Source organism: Barbus barbus, assembly GCF_936440315.1.
Source record: "Barbus barbus genome assembly, chromosome: 20".
In the NCBI taxonomy this organism is placed as follows: Eukaryota; Metazoa; Chordata; class Actinopteri; order Cypriniformes; family Cyprinidae; genus Barbus; species Barbus barbus.
The window spans coordinates 18,497,692-18,516,406 of NC_136748.1; the positions used below are offsets into that span (position 1 = coordinate 18,497,692).

The window sequence follows — 18,715 nt, forward strand, 5'->3', positions numbered from 1 at the left end:
GCAGAGCAAGGGTTACTGTGGTTGCATCATCAGCACCTGCACTGTGTAAAGCACCTGAGTGCCAGTGTCCTCCTGCAGAGTAAACATTACCACCGTCACATGGTGATCACGTCGCAGAGCTAGTTTTGACTCCGTATGCACATGGAGGTAGAGGATTGGGTAGATCATGATTGATTCTTGCATTCTAAAGAAAATGTAAATGATACTTGCCAATACAAAAATCTCACTGCTTGCACCACAATGCTAGCGTGTTATGGGAAGTTACTAAGGTGTTTGGAGTAGTTTTAGCACATTGTTATCCAGTTGCTGGATGGTTACTTACTTGGACAAGTCTCTACAAAAGTCTTGTCCCAAAATATGAATCTGTCCCACCTTTAAAGGATCATCTTGTCCATTTTATAGTCTTTTAAGTGAAAATTATAAATCCTCAAGTTGCATGATCTGAGAGGCCTGTGACATGACATTTAACACCTTGTTTTAATCTCCAACCGCACGTATGAGCAATAGCAATAACAATACTTGCTTTTGTAAGCCCTTTTAAATTAGGGTTGCACATTAGGGCTGAACGATATGGACAAAATTTCATATCTCGATTTTCATGCCAGATATCTCGATATCGATACGATACGATATGACTACGGATTCGGTGAAAACCAAGCATTTCTCAGAAAAATAAAAACATCATAATACAAAAAAATTTGGAAAGTGTAGTTTTATTTTTAAGAACTCACTGGTGGACGTCGACTCGTACGGCGTAAAGGCCCTTTCACACAGGACGCGGCATGCGCTGCGCTATGAAACCCATTCATTTCAATGGCTTGCGCTGCGCGAGGGCGGTTAGTTGCTGCGCCGACCAAAGCGCACGCGCAGCGCAGCGGAGCGCACCAGCAGCGAGCTTGCGCGCGCGCCGCGGTCAAAGTTCAAAATAGTTCAACTTTTGCCGCTGCGCTCTGTGACGTTTCCCCGCGCGGCCAATAGAAACGGGGCATCCAAACAAGCGCCGAACTCAAAATGGATGAACAGCTGATTCTCTGTGTGTCTGAATTTCCAGAGCTATACCATACAAGTTTGCGGTCGAATAGGGACCTCAGCGGTGCATTCAAGGGCACTCGTAAAACTGATGTTCGTTGTGTGACTGCCAGAGTTGTATGCAGGGCGGGGCGAGCGTGGAGAGGGGAAATCTATATCGTCTATATCGTTAAAGTTCATATCTCGATATAGATACGATAACGATATATCGTTCAGCCCTAATGCACATATAATAAAATTCAAGAATACAGATAAGAGAATAATTAATTGTTTTCATTATTTTAATTGTGGCAGATAAACCAAAAAAATCTTTAAAAGATATTTTAAAAACATATTTATTTTAAATGTACATGCACAATTAACGTAGTTGTTCACTTCCAGAATGAAAATTTCCTGATAACTTACTCGCCCCCATACCATGTCATCCAAGATGTTTACGTTTTTCTTTCTTCAGTTGAAAAGAAATTAAGGTTTTTGAGGAAAACATTCCAGGGTTTTTCTCAATATAGTGGACTTCAATGGTGGTTGATGGTCCAAATTGCAGTTTCAATGCAGCTTCAAAGGGCTCTACACAATCCCAGCCAAAGAATAAGAGTCTTATCTAGTGAAACGATCAGTCATTTTCTAAAAGAAAATTTTTTATTTATATATGGGATATTTTATAAGGGATTGTGTAGAGCCCTTTGAATTTGTTGGCTACCATTGAAGTCTATTATGTGGAGAAAAGTCCTGGAATGTTTTCTCAAAAAACAACTTAATTTCTGTGCTACTGAAGAAAAAAAGGCATGAACATCTTGGACCACGTGGGAGGGTCAATTTTCAGGAAATTTTCATTCTGGAAGTGAACTACTAAATATCCAATAGTAAAATATACAAAATATCTTTAAATTTACCACACTTCTAGATGTTGACTTGAATAGAAGCGTTTCCGTGAAAAAGCAAAATAAGCCTAACATCCGATAACCATGAGAAGTGAGAACTGCAAATCCTTGCTCTGTCCAAGGCTTCATTACTGCTGCATCATACTCTAGAGAAGTCACATCAATTTAAGAGACGCTGATCCCATTAAAGCTCGGAGGCTGATCTCTCAATCTCAAACCCATTAGAGCACACGGAGGATAAATAGCCAACTAAGAGAAACACAAAGGCTTCTAAACCAGCAAGCACTGATCAGATTCAGCCCCACAAGAAGTGTGTTCGGACCCTTTTTGAAATGCACTGTACATCAACACACACTGAAGTGTGCTTTACTGCGATCAAAGCAAAAATCTGAACGCCCATGTGGTGAAGACGGCCAGCAGGTGCGGCTGTACAGAGGGAGGGAGGAAGGGAGATGACTGCATTATCAGCCGCCAGCAGAGGCAAGGTTTGCCTGGTTTCTAAGGCAACAAAGGGGCTGGTCCTGCTGTGATGTTGTGCAGGAAGAAAAGGTGGAACAAAGATGCATTACATACATGCTGTTAATTATGAATGAGAGAGACATAAAACGACAGAAAGGGAGAGAGAGAAGTCAACATTATCTTTCTGCTGCAGCATGTGTGCACTTTTAAACATAAAATGAAACTCTCTTTACCCAGGTGCCATAGAAACAAAACGCACACAGTGTAAGTGTCACTGCAGCACATCTGATATCAGCAGACTCTGAATGAGAGTGACCTGCGGTCTCTCTTCATCCCGTTCCACATCAAAGCCACAACAGCAGGACAATATTGTTTTACTGCTCATGCACTAATTTTTGATGATGATTCCCTATGTAACAATCAGGAACATGAACTATGTGGTCAAGCCAAATCTAAAAATATGACACCAGCAATAAAAGAATCATTTCCAGACTATCCCATTCATAAAAAAAAACGCATCACATGAGATCAGTATCACTGAGGATTACAGCATGTTACCACACAAATATCGAGCACTTCATACAGTGATATCACAGCAAGACACTGCAAAATACTCTTAAAAATGACAATAGGATGGACACTTTATTGCAAAGACCCCGTGAAATAAAAATTGGAGTTTTGTGCATTAGCTAGAGGCCATATAAATGTTAGTGTACTCAAATACTCTAAAGTGAGCATATCCTTATATATTTGTTATAAATATTTATAAAAATATTTAAAACACATATACATACACACACACACACACACATATACATATATATATATATATACACATACACACACACATCTATCTGTCTGTCTGTCTGTGTTAAATAAAATAAAAAAAATCAACACTATATATGCATTTAAATATAGATCATTAAATGTCAATATAATAAAATTTTTAGAAATATTATTAAAAGGAAATTATTTTCGATATCCCACCCAAAGCTCAAATACAGTACAGTAATTATAAAAAATACAGGAAAATAAATGCAATACAGTAAAGAAAACTGCACCCCTCAAATTTTCTGGGGTCTTTAACAATCAATCTGTTAGAAACCAAAGCCCGTACTTAAAATATGAGTCTTTTCTAATGTTTTGCAGGTTCACTTCACAACTTCCAAAAAGAGCTGACCTATACATGTGCCTTCTAACGTGACAAACTGCTGTAATGTTCATTGAATTATTAATTACAGTCCATTTAATAGAGCAGGGGCATCCTTTAATTAAAGCCTAGATAATCATATACGCCTGGTTAGCGTTTTCACGTCTGAGATACTAACGCACTAGTAGTTTAGTAACCATGCAGGTTAGAGAGGAGAGCTCGTTGCACGCTTCCAAACAGATCTCAGTCTCCAAACATCCACTGCTGGGAGCCCCCTCCTCTTTCTGTAACTCCCTCCCCTCCCCTCCTCCACTTCCCTTCTCACCCTCCTTTCAGTCTTTCAGGAGTTTTCCCGCTCTGCCGGGCAGAAGGCCTTTGGAGGGAGAGAAAAGAAGAGAAAAACAGGAAAGAAAGAGGACAGCAGGCTTCCAGCAGTGGAGAGGAATTTGAATAATTCCAGTTTGATTACTCAAAGATCCAAGGGAGGACCAGATTCCTTTGCTTCAGTTTACATTGGCAATGACGAAGAGTTTAGTCTTAAGAAGCAAACCAAGGAGAAATAGGTCCTAACACAGTCTCTGGTCACAATAAACAGACTGATTCATGTGTGGAGTTAAAATATGAAACTCTGTTATGAAGGCAAAACAATGCTGCAGTAGATAAAGAAACAAAAGGAGGGTTCATTCATTCAAAGGATATTAAATACAATGTCCTTTCTTAACAGACATAACTCTGACAGATCACATTGAGCTCTTTTGGCTGTTTAATGCCAGTGTGGGTTACTCTGTATCCTGGACCGGACGGATTTCCTGCAGTCGGGATTGGGAACTGCAGATGTACATTGTTGTCGGTTTCCCATACAAACCGCGTGCTTTGTGCATTTGGCTGAGAGTGTAAACTCTTATCCCTTTATTTGTGTTACATACAATCATGAGAATCTAAATAGACAGATATTGAGCCTCCACCCAGCTGACATTCACATGGTGGCATCAAACACAATGGCTGAATCGTATCTCTGACATGGTTTTAGACATATTAAGGTGGTCGCTTTGACTGTGAATTGTTTACTTATCAAGAGAAAACAGAATTATGACTCAAATTACAACAGAAGCCTGTAGTTTAGGAGGTGTATTGTGAACGTTTAGGACTGACAGACTCGGTCACCATTCACTTTCATCACATCTTTTTAACATGTATTGAAAGCATAAGGTGACAGTCTATCGTTCTCCCTAAAATATCGTTTGTATTCACAAACGAACGTTATTCGTAAAGGTTTGTATGAGTATATGATGACAATATGTTAATGTTTGGGTGCGCTATCGCTTTAATCTTTACTTCAATGATTGGAGTTTATAGTCAGGCTCTTACCTTCACAAAAAGCTCGATGACGGGTTCGTTATCCCCCTTTACACCGTTCTGAGGTACCGACAGAGACATCCCCAACTTTTGCTTTCAGACTCCTTCTCAACAACAAACCTCGATTTCTTCACCTTGGCACAAAAAGTTTTCCCTTCACGCCTCCCTCTGTCTCGAGCACAAATATCACTCTGCGGTTTTTCCAAGCGCAACTGAAATGCAGCGAGTCCGTTAAAATAAAATACAAAATGCCCTTTTCTTTCCACGAGGTCCCACTGCCTAGTAACACATCACTGAAAAATTGTATTTTGTCTCCTCTGCTGCGCTCTCGGGATGGCGACGGTCACGGAAAAGGGGGAAAGCAACTGAAGTATTTAAGGCGGTGATGTCATGCGCAGAGTGAACGGAACGGGCGCGCGCAGAGCCGGTATATATATAGAGGACCGTCGCGCGTGCACCAAAGCGCTAACGCTTCCCGAGGGGGGTTTATACTTCTGCTAATTTGCATGGTAAAGTTATTTGACTTGCATTATAAGGACAGTACGAGTCATGTTATACGACTTCTGAAAAAAAGTGTTACAGCACAAATAAGTCAATCACTTAAAGTAAGCGAGTTTACCCATAAATATATTTACTCATAAAGAGATACATTTAACCATAACTATATTTTACCTAATAATTTTTTTAGAATATTTTGGCGGAAAACTGGTTGGCTTGGATTTTTGTCATGTTTCGATTCATCGCAGTGACTCGAATACCATTTTACCAGTAGGTGGCGACAATTGACGTTATCATTGAGTAATTGAGATAGTCACTTAGCAAATTTATTTTTTTAAAGTATCCTTATTGATGCCTTAATTATTAAAAACCTATAATAACAAAGCAGATCTCCCACTCCGGCGTTCTGTCGATTTGTGATATCCTGTCAGATTTTGCTACCTCCAATTAAAACAGTAGGTAGTACAATTCAACAACAAAAAATGCTATCTGTCAAATTATAGTTTAACATCTACCCTAACCCTACCCTTACAGTAATGCAAATACAGTAATTATCGTTGTTCAGCATGAGAAATATGATGCAATATTGATGTGCTCATGCGCAGTAAGCCCAGGTAGGGCAATCTGATGGTAGGGTAAAATGTCAGGTCACCGGCATGTCTGTTGCATATGGCGTTGCCTTTTATAAGTAGTTGCCAAAATCAACTTGCATTAAATTATAAATATAGAACAAAAGAAACAACAAAATGCTACAGATCATAATATATTAAATGCAGCATAAATTTAGAAACTAGTACTTGTTCTAGATTAAACTTAAGGTTATCTGATAAAACCCAAACATGTAGTGGGTAAAATAGCAGAATTTTAAATAATTGTTCCTTTAAGGTTATCTCAACCAAAAAAAAAAGTTAGACTAATCAAACATACATTGTGAGGGCAATTTGGTTAGCCATATTTGTACACTCATTTGGCTTCTCAGTTCCTTGTAGAAACCCGAAAAAAAAAAACCAGCAAGTATTCCTATTTAAGGTCTTTGTTATTAACAATGATCTTCCTGCACACTGCGCAGAGAAACACAGCTGATCCAGAAACAAAGCTCTCCATCACTTAGTCTGACCTCTAGGGACAGCAATAAAGACAGACCTCATGTTTATCTCTTAAACACCTATGTATTCCCACAGCTGCTTTTGGCCAGTTAGGAAGCAGGTGGCACTATAAAATAACAACCAGGTCATAAACATTGTTGCCTTTGGCTGTTTTTGCAGATTGGTCCTTGTTAACCGCACTACACAATAAGAACACACTGAGCTTTCATGTGTGGCTACTGAAGAATTGTCCCTAAGTGTTGCCAAGGTGATGACAAGACAGCACATGTACAGCAGTTGATTATCATGCGTCATCACCAGACCTGGAACACCACAGGCTTTCCACAGAACCTTCTAGACCACAATGGACTAGAAAACATATGTAAAACAGCCATGTATGCATCCCAAATGTAATTTATGCAATGCTCTCTATTCAACCATACTATTTGGGTTTCTCATTTAGCCACTTTTGTTTAAAGGGAAATATCAAATTGCAGATGTAAACAATTATGCAATTTAAAGAAAAGGATTTGAGACAAAAAGTGTTTCTTAATTTTAATGTGACTTTGTTCAAAGCCAGAAATTACTGCAGGGTTCAACAATTTCAAACACAACTTAGGTTACAAAAAATATAAAGCAAAAAATAAAGGATGAAAACAGACTTCACTGATTTGTTCTCATGTGCACATGTGTAATGAGAGCTCGAGTGCTGCCACAATGCTCAGGTAAACCGAGAGAGCAACCTGCTGGATCAGCTCTCTGGGTGTTTTGGTTTATGGATCATGCACACAAGAGGACAAACACGCTGGGGTCTGCCATCCACGCAAACAAAACTCATAAAAAGTCCTGCTGAAGTGAAGAGAGAATCCATAGGCTAAATTGTATATTAACTCAGAACTGCAAATAAGCTTTTCAATTTGTTTCATCATGACCATAAAAGCAACACAGAAATTATGAGGGGTGGGTCGGGACTAAAAAAGGGGTTTGTTTTTCAGATAAAGTTGTCGACAGTATTTAAGGGTGGAAAGGAGGGCAGAATCTGATGAAATTTCAGCTGCTCAATTTCCACATCATAAAACTCCTCAGCAATAAACATGCCAAAAAAAAATCCAAACAAACAAAAGTCTAGGGTGAATTTTAACAATTTGTACATTCTAAAGCTGAACCAACATCAAACATTTAAAATGCAGAGAGTGGAAGAGAAAGAGGGAAATGTGGGGTGTGGTGGATATTTCCTCAGGACTGAGATGATGGGGACATCTGGGCCTTCCTCATTGAGCGGAGAGCTTTCTCACGTAGTTGCTTCTCCAGATCATCCAAAGTGTCTTCTACTTCACTCTCTGATTCCTTCAGGAAAGGTAGCATTAATTATGTCTGACTCAAGCATTGTTTCACAATATAGACACCATGTAAAATCTCTCTAAGAGAAGTTCTAGTAAAAGTTGCAGTTAAATGTCTCCAGTCCATATAGACTACCGTTTAAAGTTTTAGGGTAAGCAAAGTAAAAAAAATTTTTTAAAAATTATAGTTTTATTCAGCAGGAATGCATTAAAATTGGTCAAAAGTGAAAGTAAAGACATTTCAAGTGTTTCAAAAGATTTCTGTAGCATTTTGCAACCATTTCAAATAAACGCTGTTCTTTCTAACTTTCTGCAAAGAATTGTGAGAAAGTATCAGTTTCCACAAAACATTAAGCAGAACTGTTTTTCAACATTGATTGGAATGGTTTCTTGAGCACCAATTTAGCATATTAGAATGATTTCTGAATCATGTGACACTGAAGACTGAAGTAATGGCCACTGAAAATTCAGCTTTGCCATTACAAGAATAAATTACACTACAGTATTTTTGGCTTTTAAAAAACAAACCCCAAATATATGAATGGTAGTATATTAAAAAATGTTAAATGCAGAGATACATTTATATTACTGGAGAAACAAGACTATTTTATGTTGACTGGTCATACAGCTTTAAAAGTGCAACTTCACCTTTTTCTGATCAGAATCTGGCTCTGCTTCCTGTCCGTGTCCTCCTGCCGCCCCTCCACTCTTTTCTTCTCCACTCTTCTCCTTTTTCTGTTTCTTATGCTTCTTGTGTTTCTTCTCTTTCTTGTGTTTCTTTTCTTTCTTCTTTTTCTTCTTCTTACTACCTTCTGCATCAGAGTTCTAGAGAACCAACAAAGAAAACCTTTTGACTTCAAGCAAAACCATACCATATAAAAAGCAGCAAAATCATAAGCATCAGTGATTTAAATACTGTTTTTAATACTTTTGGCAGTAGCTTTCATAAATACAGCTGGATCCATTTATAAAAAAAAAAAAAAAAAAAGACAAATCTAGTTTTAGAAGCTCTCTGGACTCAAGCAGTCTAGGGGACGTGTGACTGATTCTTGGGCACGTGTGACGTACCTTGTTAGGTGATGGGCTCGGGGAGACGCTGCTGTTCTTTTTGGCAGGTGGAGGTGGAGAACGGCTAGCAGAGCGAGAAGGTGAGACAGAAGCAGGCCGCTTGTTAGCCGTTGGAGCAGGAGGAGGAGAAACAGATGGTGAACGTGAAACTTGCCTCCTTACTGGCTGGGGGCTCTGAGAACCTCTACAAATTGACCAGAATACATAGTCATTCAAAGATCATCACATCTGTAACACAAATAGAAGGGGCTCCATCAAAAAAAAAACGTACCTCTGAGATTTGCGTGGCTCTGGTGTGCGGGAGACCCTGCGAATGGGTCTGGTGCTGTGAGATGGTGACGTCTGACGTCTTTGTCTCTGTGGGGATGAACCAGAGGGGACGTATCGGGCCGGAGGACTGGAAGACACTCGAGTGCTGTGGGCAGGGGGAGAAGAGCGAGTATCTCTACCCCTTTGGGCTGCAGGGGGACTTCTACGGTGGCGGGGTGGGGGTGAAGCAGAAGAGGGTGGAGTACGTCTTTTTCCTGGACTACTGCCATGACTCCGTTTCGGGGATCGAGAGGAGCGACGTTTGGCCACAGGGGAGGGCGACCCTCTACGCTTGGCCACAGGCGAGGGAGACGCTCTGCGTTTAGCAACAGATGAGGGAGACGCTCTGCGTTTAGCAACAGGCGAGGGAGACGCTCTGCGTTTAGCAACAGGCGAGGGAGATGCTCTGCGTTTAGCAACAGGCGAGGGAGACGCTCTGTGTTTAGCAACAGGCGAGGGAGACGCTCTGCGTTTAGCAACAGGCGAGGGAGACGCTCTGCGTTTAGCAACAGGCGAGGGAGATGCTTTGCGTTTAGCAACAGGCGAGGGAGACGCTCTGCGTTTGGACACAGGTGAAGGAGACCCTCTACGCTTGGACGTGGGCGATGGAGACCCTCTGATTTTTGAAACAGGTGAAGGAGACCCTCTACGCTTGGACACAGGGGATGGAGACCTTCTGCGCTTGGGAGAAGACCCTGATGAGCGTTTCTTTTGAGCTGGGGGAGGGGAGGGACTGTATCGGCGCTGGATAGGGGGAGTGAAGCGCCGGTGAGGTGGAGATGGAGATCTGAGACAGGAAGGACAGAAGAAAGGGATGAATTATGAGTCCGACAAAGAGTCTTCACAACCCAAAACCACAGAAACTTAGTTGGACTATACCTGCGTCTTGGGGGTGGAGAGGGTGACCTGCGGTGGCGAACAGAAGGTGAACGATGTCTGCGGCCAGCAGGTGATGGAGAACGTCTCTTTCTGGAAGAAGAGAGAAAGGGAATCTAAACTAAATGTTCCACAATAATAAAGAATCTTTCAGTTAAGAGTGAACAACAGGGCTGGGTATGGATTCTGATTCACATTCTGAGATCACATTAAACTGTCTCACATACGAGTCAGTTTAATTCAGTTCAGTTATAGCCTCAGATTTAAGGTCACGAGTCTTATAATTCAGCCAAAAATGAAAATTCTGTCAATTTACTCACCTACATGTCAATCCAAATCCATATGACTTTGCTTTAATTTCAAAACACAAAATATGTTTAACGAAACCTAAGAAAATCAATGAGGTTTGATCTCACATATGATGCATGAGCATGTTTGAGCTTCCGCGAAAAGCAATGAGGATTGTTCGAGTGTGACAAGTAAATCATGGATTACTTTTACAATCTTTATAACTTGTCAAACATTTTGAGTGAATGGACTTTCAATTGAGGCACAGAAATCTGTGTGTTTTGTTTTAAATAAATTAGTTTTACAAGTCTAGAATGACATTAGGGTGAGTAACAACAGAATTGACATCTTTAAATGGCCTGGTTCCCTACAGTCACTTTAGACTAGAAGTCTGATCAATCAGTCTATCGTCAATCAGACTAGACTGGTTGCACTGCATTAATTTTGATTCACTAAAAAGAACAACTTTTATTTCACAGTCATTTGTTCATAAAACTACATGTATGCTGTATGCTGTATGTATAGCAAGAATTACAACTGCGTAAAATGAAGCAGTTTCCTGCCATTACTTTAACTAGGCCGTTTTTTTAGTCATGTTCAATCTGAATTTAAAAACAGTGGCACTAAGTAAGGGACGACAGGAATCAATAGCAACTAAAATCTAAGCAATTAATCTGAAAAATAAGATTATAAGATAATAAGTTAAAAATTAACTAAAGTAAACAAAGCATTTGAGTAGTGACTTAAGGAGGTTAACCTCCTTACATTTTCAAATGAAAATGTTACGTAAATGCAAATATTGTTGATTTTTTACCTTGGGGATGCATCTCTGTGCCTTCTCCGTGGCGATGCAGGTGAATGGCTCCGCCGCCTTCTGATTTCTCCATTCCTGGCACCTGCCCCCCTACTCTGCCTCCTCGGACCTTCATCTTCAGAGGAAGAGGATGAACCCGAGTCTGTGAGCAAACAAAAAACAAACCAACATGGTTATCAGTACTAACATCGAACATCTACTAGCATAAATCTCCCACAACCAACATGATTCATTATTGCAAGCACAGGTGTGAGAGAAAGAATAAGAGAGAAGGGAAGTGAGGACAAACGAGTGTGATGGAGCATAAAAAAAAAAAAAATGGTGGTAACCTGAAGAGGACTGCTGATTCTGTCTGCGATACTGACGTCGCTGCTGGACAGAATCTGCTGTTGACCCTTTGCCCACCTTCTCCTCCTCTGAAACGCAAAGCAGTGGAGTCCTTCAGTGCCCAGGAAACAGCCATGTGCCCACCATCACACACCCATGATGTGCAAAAACATACATCGACACACACAAACCCATAACATGCACCCTCCCCTCATCTTTGTAATGAACAGAAGAGACTCATGAGACATGAGCTGCAGAATCCATAACATCAGTTCATCATGATATTTCAACGCAATCTGCAAGTCTTGCACACGTAAACCTTTCTGACATGCACACAAATCCATGTTGAAGAACCAAACCTCACCAGACTCTGATGCATCGGATCGCCTGGGTTTAGGAGAAGGAGAGTGAGAGTCGTTTCTGGCACCAGGCCTGTGCTTCACAGCTGAAATTTTCAGATGCGTTACAGTCAGAATCATTTAACGGTTAATATCCCTACAAGCAACATATCACTGATGAGTAACCATTTCTGATTTACAGAAATAATCAACTATAATCTTAAGTAAATTTATTAAATCAAATTTAAGTCATTTCAAATTGCAAATAACAAAATTGAGTTTTAGGATGCAACCTGAAGGGCTGGTGTCTGGTCCTGAAGGACTGCGACCTCGTTTTCTGGAAGGGCTGGAGAGGTCAGAGCGACGCGGAAGTTTTCTGGGCGGGGTAGCTGACCCACGTTTTCCTGCTCTCTTATGGGGTGACCGAGAGGAGGAACTACCAGAGGAGGATCGGGAGCGAGAGCGGCGCCTAGTGGAAAAACAAGTTCAGGTAAACACCAAAGTTGACCTAACGTTTAGAAGTTCATGTGAAGACAGACTGCATCTAGTAATAAAGTTAAGAGTAAAAAGACGAGAACATTTACAAAACAATGAAACCTCAGTGACTTATATTTTTGGAAGGCTTATGCACACCCAACATCGATTTTTTTTGATAATTTTTTTTATGAAATGTTATGAAACAATTAAAATTTTAAAATTAGTTTTCAGTTATATATTTTCAAAAGTTATTTATTCCTGTGACTGAATATTGGAGTAATGGAAGCTGAAAATTAAGATTTTCCGTGTCATATCATATGCTGTGCTGCTTAATATTTTTGTGGAAACTATGATAATTTTTTCAAGTTTCTTTGTTTAATAGAAAGTTCAAAAGAACAGCATTTATTTGAAATATAATTTTGCAACACTATACTCTTAATTGTCAATTTTAATGCATCCTAGCTGATTAAAAGTATACATTTATATTTAAAAAACAACAAAAAGACTAGCCTGCGGACAGGTGAACGGCTACGTCTATGCCTAGTGGGTGGTTGCCGTCTAGGAGGGCTCCTACGTCTTGGAGAGATTCGCCTCCTGGGACTAGTTCTGCGACGCGGAGAGAACGACCTAGAGACAGAGACATTAGCTTAAACCCTAGTTCAATCACATTAGCAGGTAAACAAAATGATCTAGGATAAGAAATCACATGGCTTCACCATCAGAGACAAGACTTACCTAGAGCGGGATCGAGGTCGTCTACGAGAGCGAGGTGAACGAGAGCGAGAGCGGTGGCGTGGGCGATCGCTACGTCCATCCTTCTCTCTGTCCCTGTCTCTGGGTTTGGGCTTGTCTTCCAATTTGGACGTTTTATCTGGAGATGACTCTTTCACAGCCTCAGACACGGAGTCCGGCTTCACGTCACCCACAAGATCACTGACAGGTAGAACGGAGAAAAAGAAATGTCAGTCGCATCTTGCAGAAAGGCAATTTTATGCACTATTTTCAGTAAAATAAAGTCACTCCTTGTGGCTCAAGATGGAACTTGCACAATTGAACTTTTTTTGTGTCAAAGGCAGCTTGAAGGACTAATATATTAGGATGCCATAGTGCAATGTCAGGTTTCCACAATTACCTAGTAGAGGAAGCCTCCTGAATGAGAGGCTCTGGTTTGGAGCTCTCTGATTGGTCCGGTTCTTGCTTTGGTTCTTCTTTATGATTGGGCGGACTGGAAGGCGGCGAGGCAGCCGGGCTCGGTTTTCGGCGAGGAGATCGAGAAGGACTGGACTTACGGTCACGCTTCACGGGGGAGCGGGACTTCCTCCTGGGAAAAAAAGTGAAAAAAAAACAGCAGTCAAGCACAATTAACCATTATTTACACTGACAAATGTGCTAATCCATTTATTAAAGTCACCGTGAAAACGAAAATGGACAATGTTATTATTATTTTGCAATGTTATTTTTTTTATAATATGTTCTTTTTTGCAGTGTTTATTACAGATGATTTATCTGTGTGCATTTTTGTTTTTTACATTGTGTTCTCATAATCTTTAATAAAAACTTATGACAGGTTGCAGCAATTAGCAAATGATCGGATTGTTATCAATTCCAGACGGACAAAATCAAGTCCTAACCTACATTTTTTTTCATGTTCAAGAAGTTTCATGCTGACTGACAGCAAATCCAAAACCAACCTTTTAGGGCTTTTTGACTGAGCTCTTTCTTTGCTCTCCTTCTCTCTTTTATCTTCATCTACTTTTTTCAGAGAGGCAAGTTTCTCCTGTTCGATCTGAACATCAAAGAGAAGAAATGCTGTTAAAAACTCAACTTGAGTTTATAAACATGTTGTAAACCATACAATCATACATACACAACCACATAAACCCAATCACAGTCCAACCAATAAAACTGTGATTAATCAGTACGCGAGTTTGCAACTTCTCTACATCACCTGTCTCTGTTTGATCTCCTCTTTTTTCTGCTCCAGGAAGGCAGATGGGATACCAGCGATGTTCTCCTGGGCGCTTAGTAACAGCGGCCAGAGGTCCTTCATGAACTCCCGAGCATTCTTCCCATTCAGAAACCCGGTCAAATTAATCTGCATCATCTTCCCATCAGGATTCTGCAACACAAACAGCAGGGAGGAAGAAAGAGGGGAGGAAACCAAGCAGTTAATACTGACACAGAACCAGAATGCTGAGCTCTGAAAGCCTACCTACACCTTCCCTTCCTGAACATAAGTAAACAGCTGCTTTTCAACAAGAGCCCAGTACCTGTGGGCCTCAAATTTCTCTAAAACCAACAGCCACAGCTGAATGTTATTTTTACTAATAAACCAATTGTATAAAAGCAACAGAAAACACTTCTAAAATGAATAAACTGCCTTTGAGCATGCATTACATGTTTAAATGTTATCATCTGAACTGAGATGTACCCTCCCAGTTCACATCCCCCTTGTCAAGGAGCAATAAGACCCTCCCCCGCAACTAGGGCTGTCTCTTCCTGTGCAATATCAAACTCCTGAGAGATAGAAATATTACAGTCCACAAACAGAGTGCATCAAAACCCCACAAAGCAAGAACAGTCCAGTTGTCTTCAGTGTGAGTGGCGCAGGCTCTGTGGGCTGGGGGGGGCGGAGAAAGGCGCTCCATTGGCTGGCCTCCGCCTCACTACTGCATCACACTCAATCACCTTGAGTTTAATGCTATATCATTTATCTAAATTGCAAGAGACGAACAAGCAATAATGAGTACACAAGGCATGTAAAACGCTTTATTTACAACAAATGAAGAGGAAAATATACCTATAAGATCCATGTGCTAAGACAGGGGTGCTATATCATGCTCCTGAAGATGTACATCACAGCAGAGTTTAGTCATAAGAACAGGGCTGGACCAAAATATTGTAAAGTAGATCTCCAAGAGCAGGACTGAGCACCCGGTGTACTAAAATGAGAAACGAATGTTTTTGGTTCAATACAAGTTAAGCTCCAATGACAGCATCTGTGGAATAAATGAATAAAGTATTTCCAAAGTTTTTAACGCCAAGGACACAAAATTATGATTCGCTTACACCCTTCAGTATTTTATTTCCATTCATACGGATGGCCCATTATGACTGCGTTAGAAAGTGTGATTATGAAAGCAGAAAATGTTTGCAAAAGACTGTACTGAGACTGAGCTATAATAAAAAATATTATAAAAAATTAAAAGTTGACTTTCTTTCAAGTGTATTTTATTTCTAACCAGTATTTGTTTTTAATTAAATGGAAGAGGAACATTTTAAATTCCATTCAGATTTATTTCTATAGCAATTTTCACAAATTTTATAATTTGAAAACCCTAGAACAGAGGCTCTCAAAATTTTTGACTCCCTGTCCAAAGGCCTGCCCATATTGGCCTAGATATTTTCTCTGGTATTTCTGCTGCCTGTAATTATGACAATGCTGCTTGTTTTCAAACATTTGAGTGTTTATATATTCAATTAATTAAACAATTAATTTTGTGATTCTATAAGATGTAAAATTCAACAACATTTCAAAGATCTAAGTGTTTTTCCCCCCCCAAAAAATGGGGAGACATTTTTTTAAAATATAATTAAATAATTATAATTATTTAATTATTTATATATAATAAATTATTATTATTTATTAATAATAATGCAGCTGGCTGAGGTCCTGGACCTGGTTGAGAACCTTTGCCCCAGAAGCCCCTTGCTGCTGCTGCGAACTAAAGGACTTAATTATTTTCTCAGGAAACTGATATTATTCCACAAATGCTGTTGATCAAACTTATCCTGTATTGATCCTGAAGCATTCCTTTAAAATATTGTATGGCTATGCCATTACAAAAACTGAAAGCACCTCTTTAGATCTGAGAATAAGGAAAAACCTTTATGTATCATTAATAGGAGCAAATACCTCTCTGGAATCCAATCGAAAGCTTCCTGAAAATCAAATCTTTAGAGACTAAAACATTGACTAATATACAGAGCTTAGCTAAACTAATGAAAACGCAAAATGTCACGTCTCGTGTGGTTTTTGTTTCAGGTTGCGCAAATGCACAAACATACAAGAAACCAATGTATTGTTTATAACTGATAGTAAAGCTATTCACTGAGACATAGAATAACACGTATTGACTAATAAATTCTAATTAAATAAAATAGGCATCTTACACCAATGTTGTACTGCGCTATCATCTCACATGCAATGCTGTTGTTGTTTTTTTCGTTTTTATTCTTTAATGGTTGTATGTCATTCAAAAATGTAATCAGGCCTTTGTGTTTAAGATGTACTGCTAAACTGTGACTCTGAAACATAAAGGCACAAATGATAAAGCTGAAATGACTCCACTGGCACAATGTCAAGCCCTGCTTATAACTCACCTCAAAAAATAAAGCTCATCATCAAGGGAGAGTTGGATTCAGAGAGACTTTGGGCTCAGGTGAGATCTAATTAGGAGTTGGTGCTATACTTCAGATGCAAGGAATAAGATCCATATTGGTTCAGGCCTTTTAAATCATAAATCACATCAACATTAGAACATTGCTGTTCAGAAGGAACGGTGTCACAAATCATATCTTCAGAGAGAGAATATCATTTTTACCCGCTTTTCTGTCTTTTTAAAACCAGACAGACACTTAAAGACTGATGTTAGATGTTTTCTGCTGTTACATCTACGCATGGCAAATGTTTCAAATAACTGTCAGCAGTTATTCACTGAACTTCAAACCTTCTCTCATCCTCCCAAAGAACAAAACACATCTAATATATAACTGCAGCATGTGTGAAAAGACAACGGGAAGAGCAGAGCGGCCGTCTACCTTTTCCTCCAGCTGGTTGAAGACAAATTCGATGACGACATCATCCTCAAAGCCAAGGATCTCCGTCACACGCTGGGTTATCCAGGGCTTCACGACTTCAAGGTTGACCTTGGTCATATCCACCTAATAACGAGCCAGAAAACAATCTTGAAACAATCAACTTTTAAAGTTTAAAATAACTTTATTTATAAATTAATAAAGATTTTCCATATATCTATCCATCTATAAATATACACATATGCTGGTAACTCATAGGTCAACCTTAATTTGATCCGAACTGATTGCACTGTATTTTATGTATTTTCATTTTCTATTTTAAATTCATTTTAAACCATTTTTTTATTAAATTCCTTGTTTTATTGTCGTGATTATATTTTTTATGATTATTTTATGTAAAGCACTTCGAATTACCATTGTGTATGAAATGTGCTATATAAATAAACTTGCCTTGCCTTAATTTGGTTACAAAATTACATGTATTTCCATTAGTGCTATCAAAATTATGCCTATAGTCAATGGTTAAATATTAGGGGGAAACATTTTTATAGGGAAATTAGTATTAATTGGTATCAGTGATACAGTCATAAAAATAAAGATGCCATTAAACAAATATTAAAGAATATACTGTTGTTTGTACATTAATTTGAAGAATGAAATTGCATTACAAAAGTACATTTAAAAACTTCAATGTTAGGAGGGATTAATCGCGATTTCAGAAAAACGTGCGATTAATTAGTTGCATTTGTTTAATTGGTTGACAGCAGTAATTTCCATATTTTCTACCTTCTTCTCCAGACATTCTGCAAACTTCAGTTGCTTCAACAGCTTCTTGTGTTTGTTGCTGAAGCGGTTATCCTGCTCCGCACTGGTGCCCTGAAATAACAAGAATTCATGATTAAAACAATTTATGATATAAAAGCAACTTCATATTATCTGTATCTGAAGTGGATATACAATTTGCAGTATGAGACTGCAAATAAACTGAATTATTTCACCATTTGAGTAACGTTAGGATATTGACACACATACGAATACGCAGCTCGCTATCGCAGAAGAACATGGCATTTGTCCGGGTTTCGGGTTCTGTCTGTATTTTCATTTACCTACGCTAACCAGAGCACAGATGACTGTATAATGTTACTGCGGATTTTATCTGTAAGAATAAGGGCGATAATGTGAAATTCAACGCGCTGTGTTCCTTAAATCTGTTGTTGCTGTTTAATCTGTTCAGTATTTTCTGGTTCTCTCACGCAGCCGCCATTACGGCCACACTCCAATGAACACACCAAATACAGCTTTAAAATAACCAACTAAACAACCAGCTGACGTATAACACATACAAACAACAGATTCGACCTTTATAGTACGAGAGTTGTAAAAGAATATAAGACTTACGCGGAAAAACCCCGCGTCCATTTCTATCGTGTGTCAATATGGCACGATGTCCCACAGTCCACTGCGCCGGGGCAGCTTTTACCTCACTTCCGGTGCATGTTCAAATCTAGCTTGATCGTTTTTTTGTTTTTATTTTTAATTTTGTGTCATAATGTTTTATAATATAATGAATTTATCATGAAAATGAAATATCAAACACAAATT

The 18,715-nt window shown here is 39.3% G+C and overlaps 2 protein-coding genes across 8 annotated transcripts in view; both read right to left on the reverse strand.

The window, feature by feature from the left end:
* The window catches only part of LOC306886445 (chloride intracellular channel protein 4), a 38,062-nt gene extending 32,781 nt beyond the window's left edge, over positions 1-5,281 (reverse strand). Inside the window, exon 1 of the mRNA XM_079443551.1 lies at positions 4,888-5,281. Within this exon, the coding sequence (XP_079299677.1) occupies positions 4,888-4,956 (69 nt within the window). The 5' untranslated portion in view covers positions 4,957-5,281. The remainder of the gene's footprint in view (positions 1-4,887) is intronic.
* Positions 5,282-6,991: 1,710 nt separating this feature from the next.
* LOC306886370 (uncharacterized protein) lies at positions 6,992-18,584 on the reverse strand. 7 transcript variants are annotated; one of them, XM_079443411.1, is made up of 18 exons: positions 18,512-18,574; positions 17,900-17,989; positions 17,117-17,239; positions 16,679-16,804; positions 14,244-14,414; positions 13,987-14,081; positions 13,428-13,616; positions 13,031-13,228; positions 12,806-12,922; positions 12,112-12,287; positions 11,845-11,925; positions 11,483-11,569; positions 11,154-11,295; positions 10,055-10,144; positions 9,138-9,962; positions 8,867-9,050; positions 8,447-8,623; positions 6,992-7,798 (listed from the first exon to the last, which is right to left on the reverse strand). In XM_079443411.1, the coding sequence occupies exons 5-18, from the start codon at positions 14,397-14,399 to the stop codon at positions 7,787-7,789; spliced, it is 2,529 nt and encodes an 842-aa protein (XP_079299537.1). In that variant the 5' UTR covers positions 14,400-14,414; positions 16,679-16,804; positions 17,117-17,239; positions 17,900-17,989; positions 18,512-18,574; the 3' UTR covers positions 6,992-7,786. The 7 variants fall into 7 exon arrangements, with proteins under 7 accessions (XP_079299537.1, XP_079299533.1, XP_079299534.1 ...); XM_079443409.1 differs by having other exon boundaries at positions 7,000-7,805; positions 18,512-18,576; XM_079443407.1 differs by lacking the exon at positions 16,679-16,804 and having other exon boundaries at positions 18,512-18,584.
* Between the last annotated feature and the right edge of the window lie 131 nt (positions 18,585-18,715).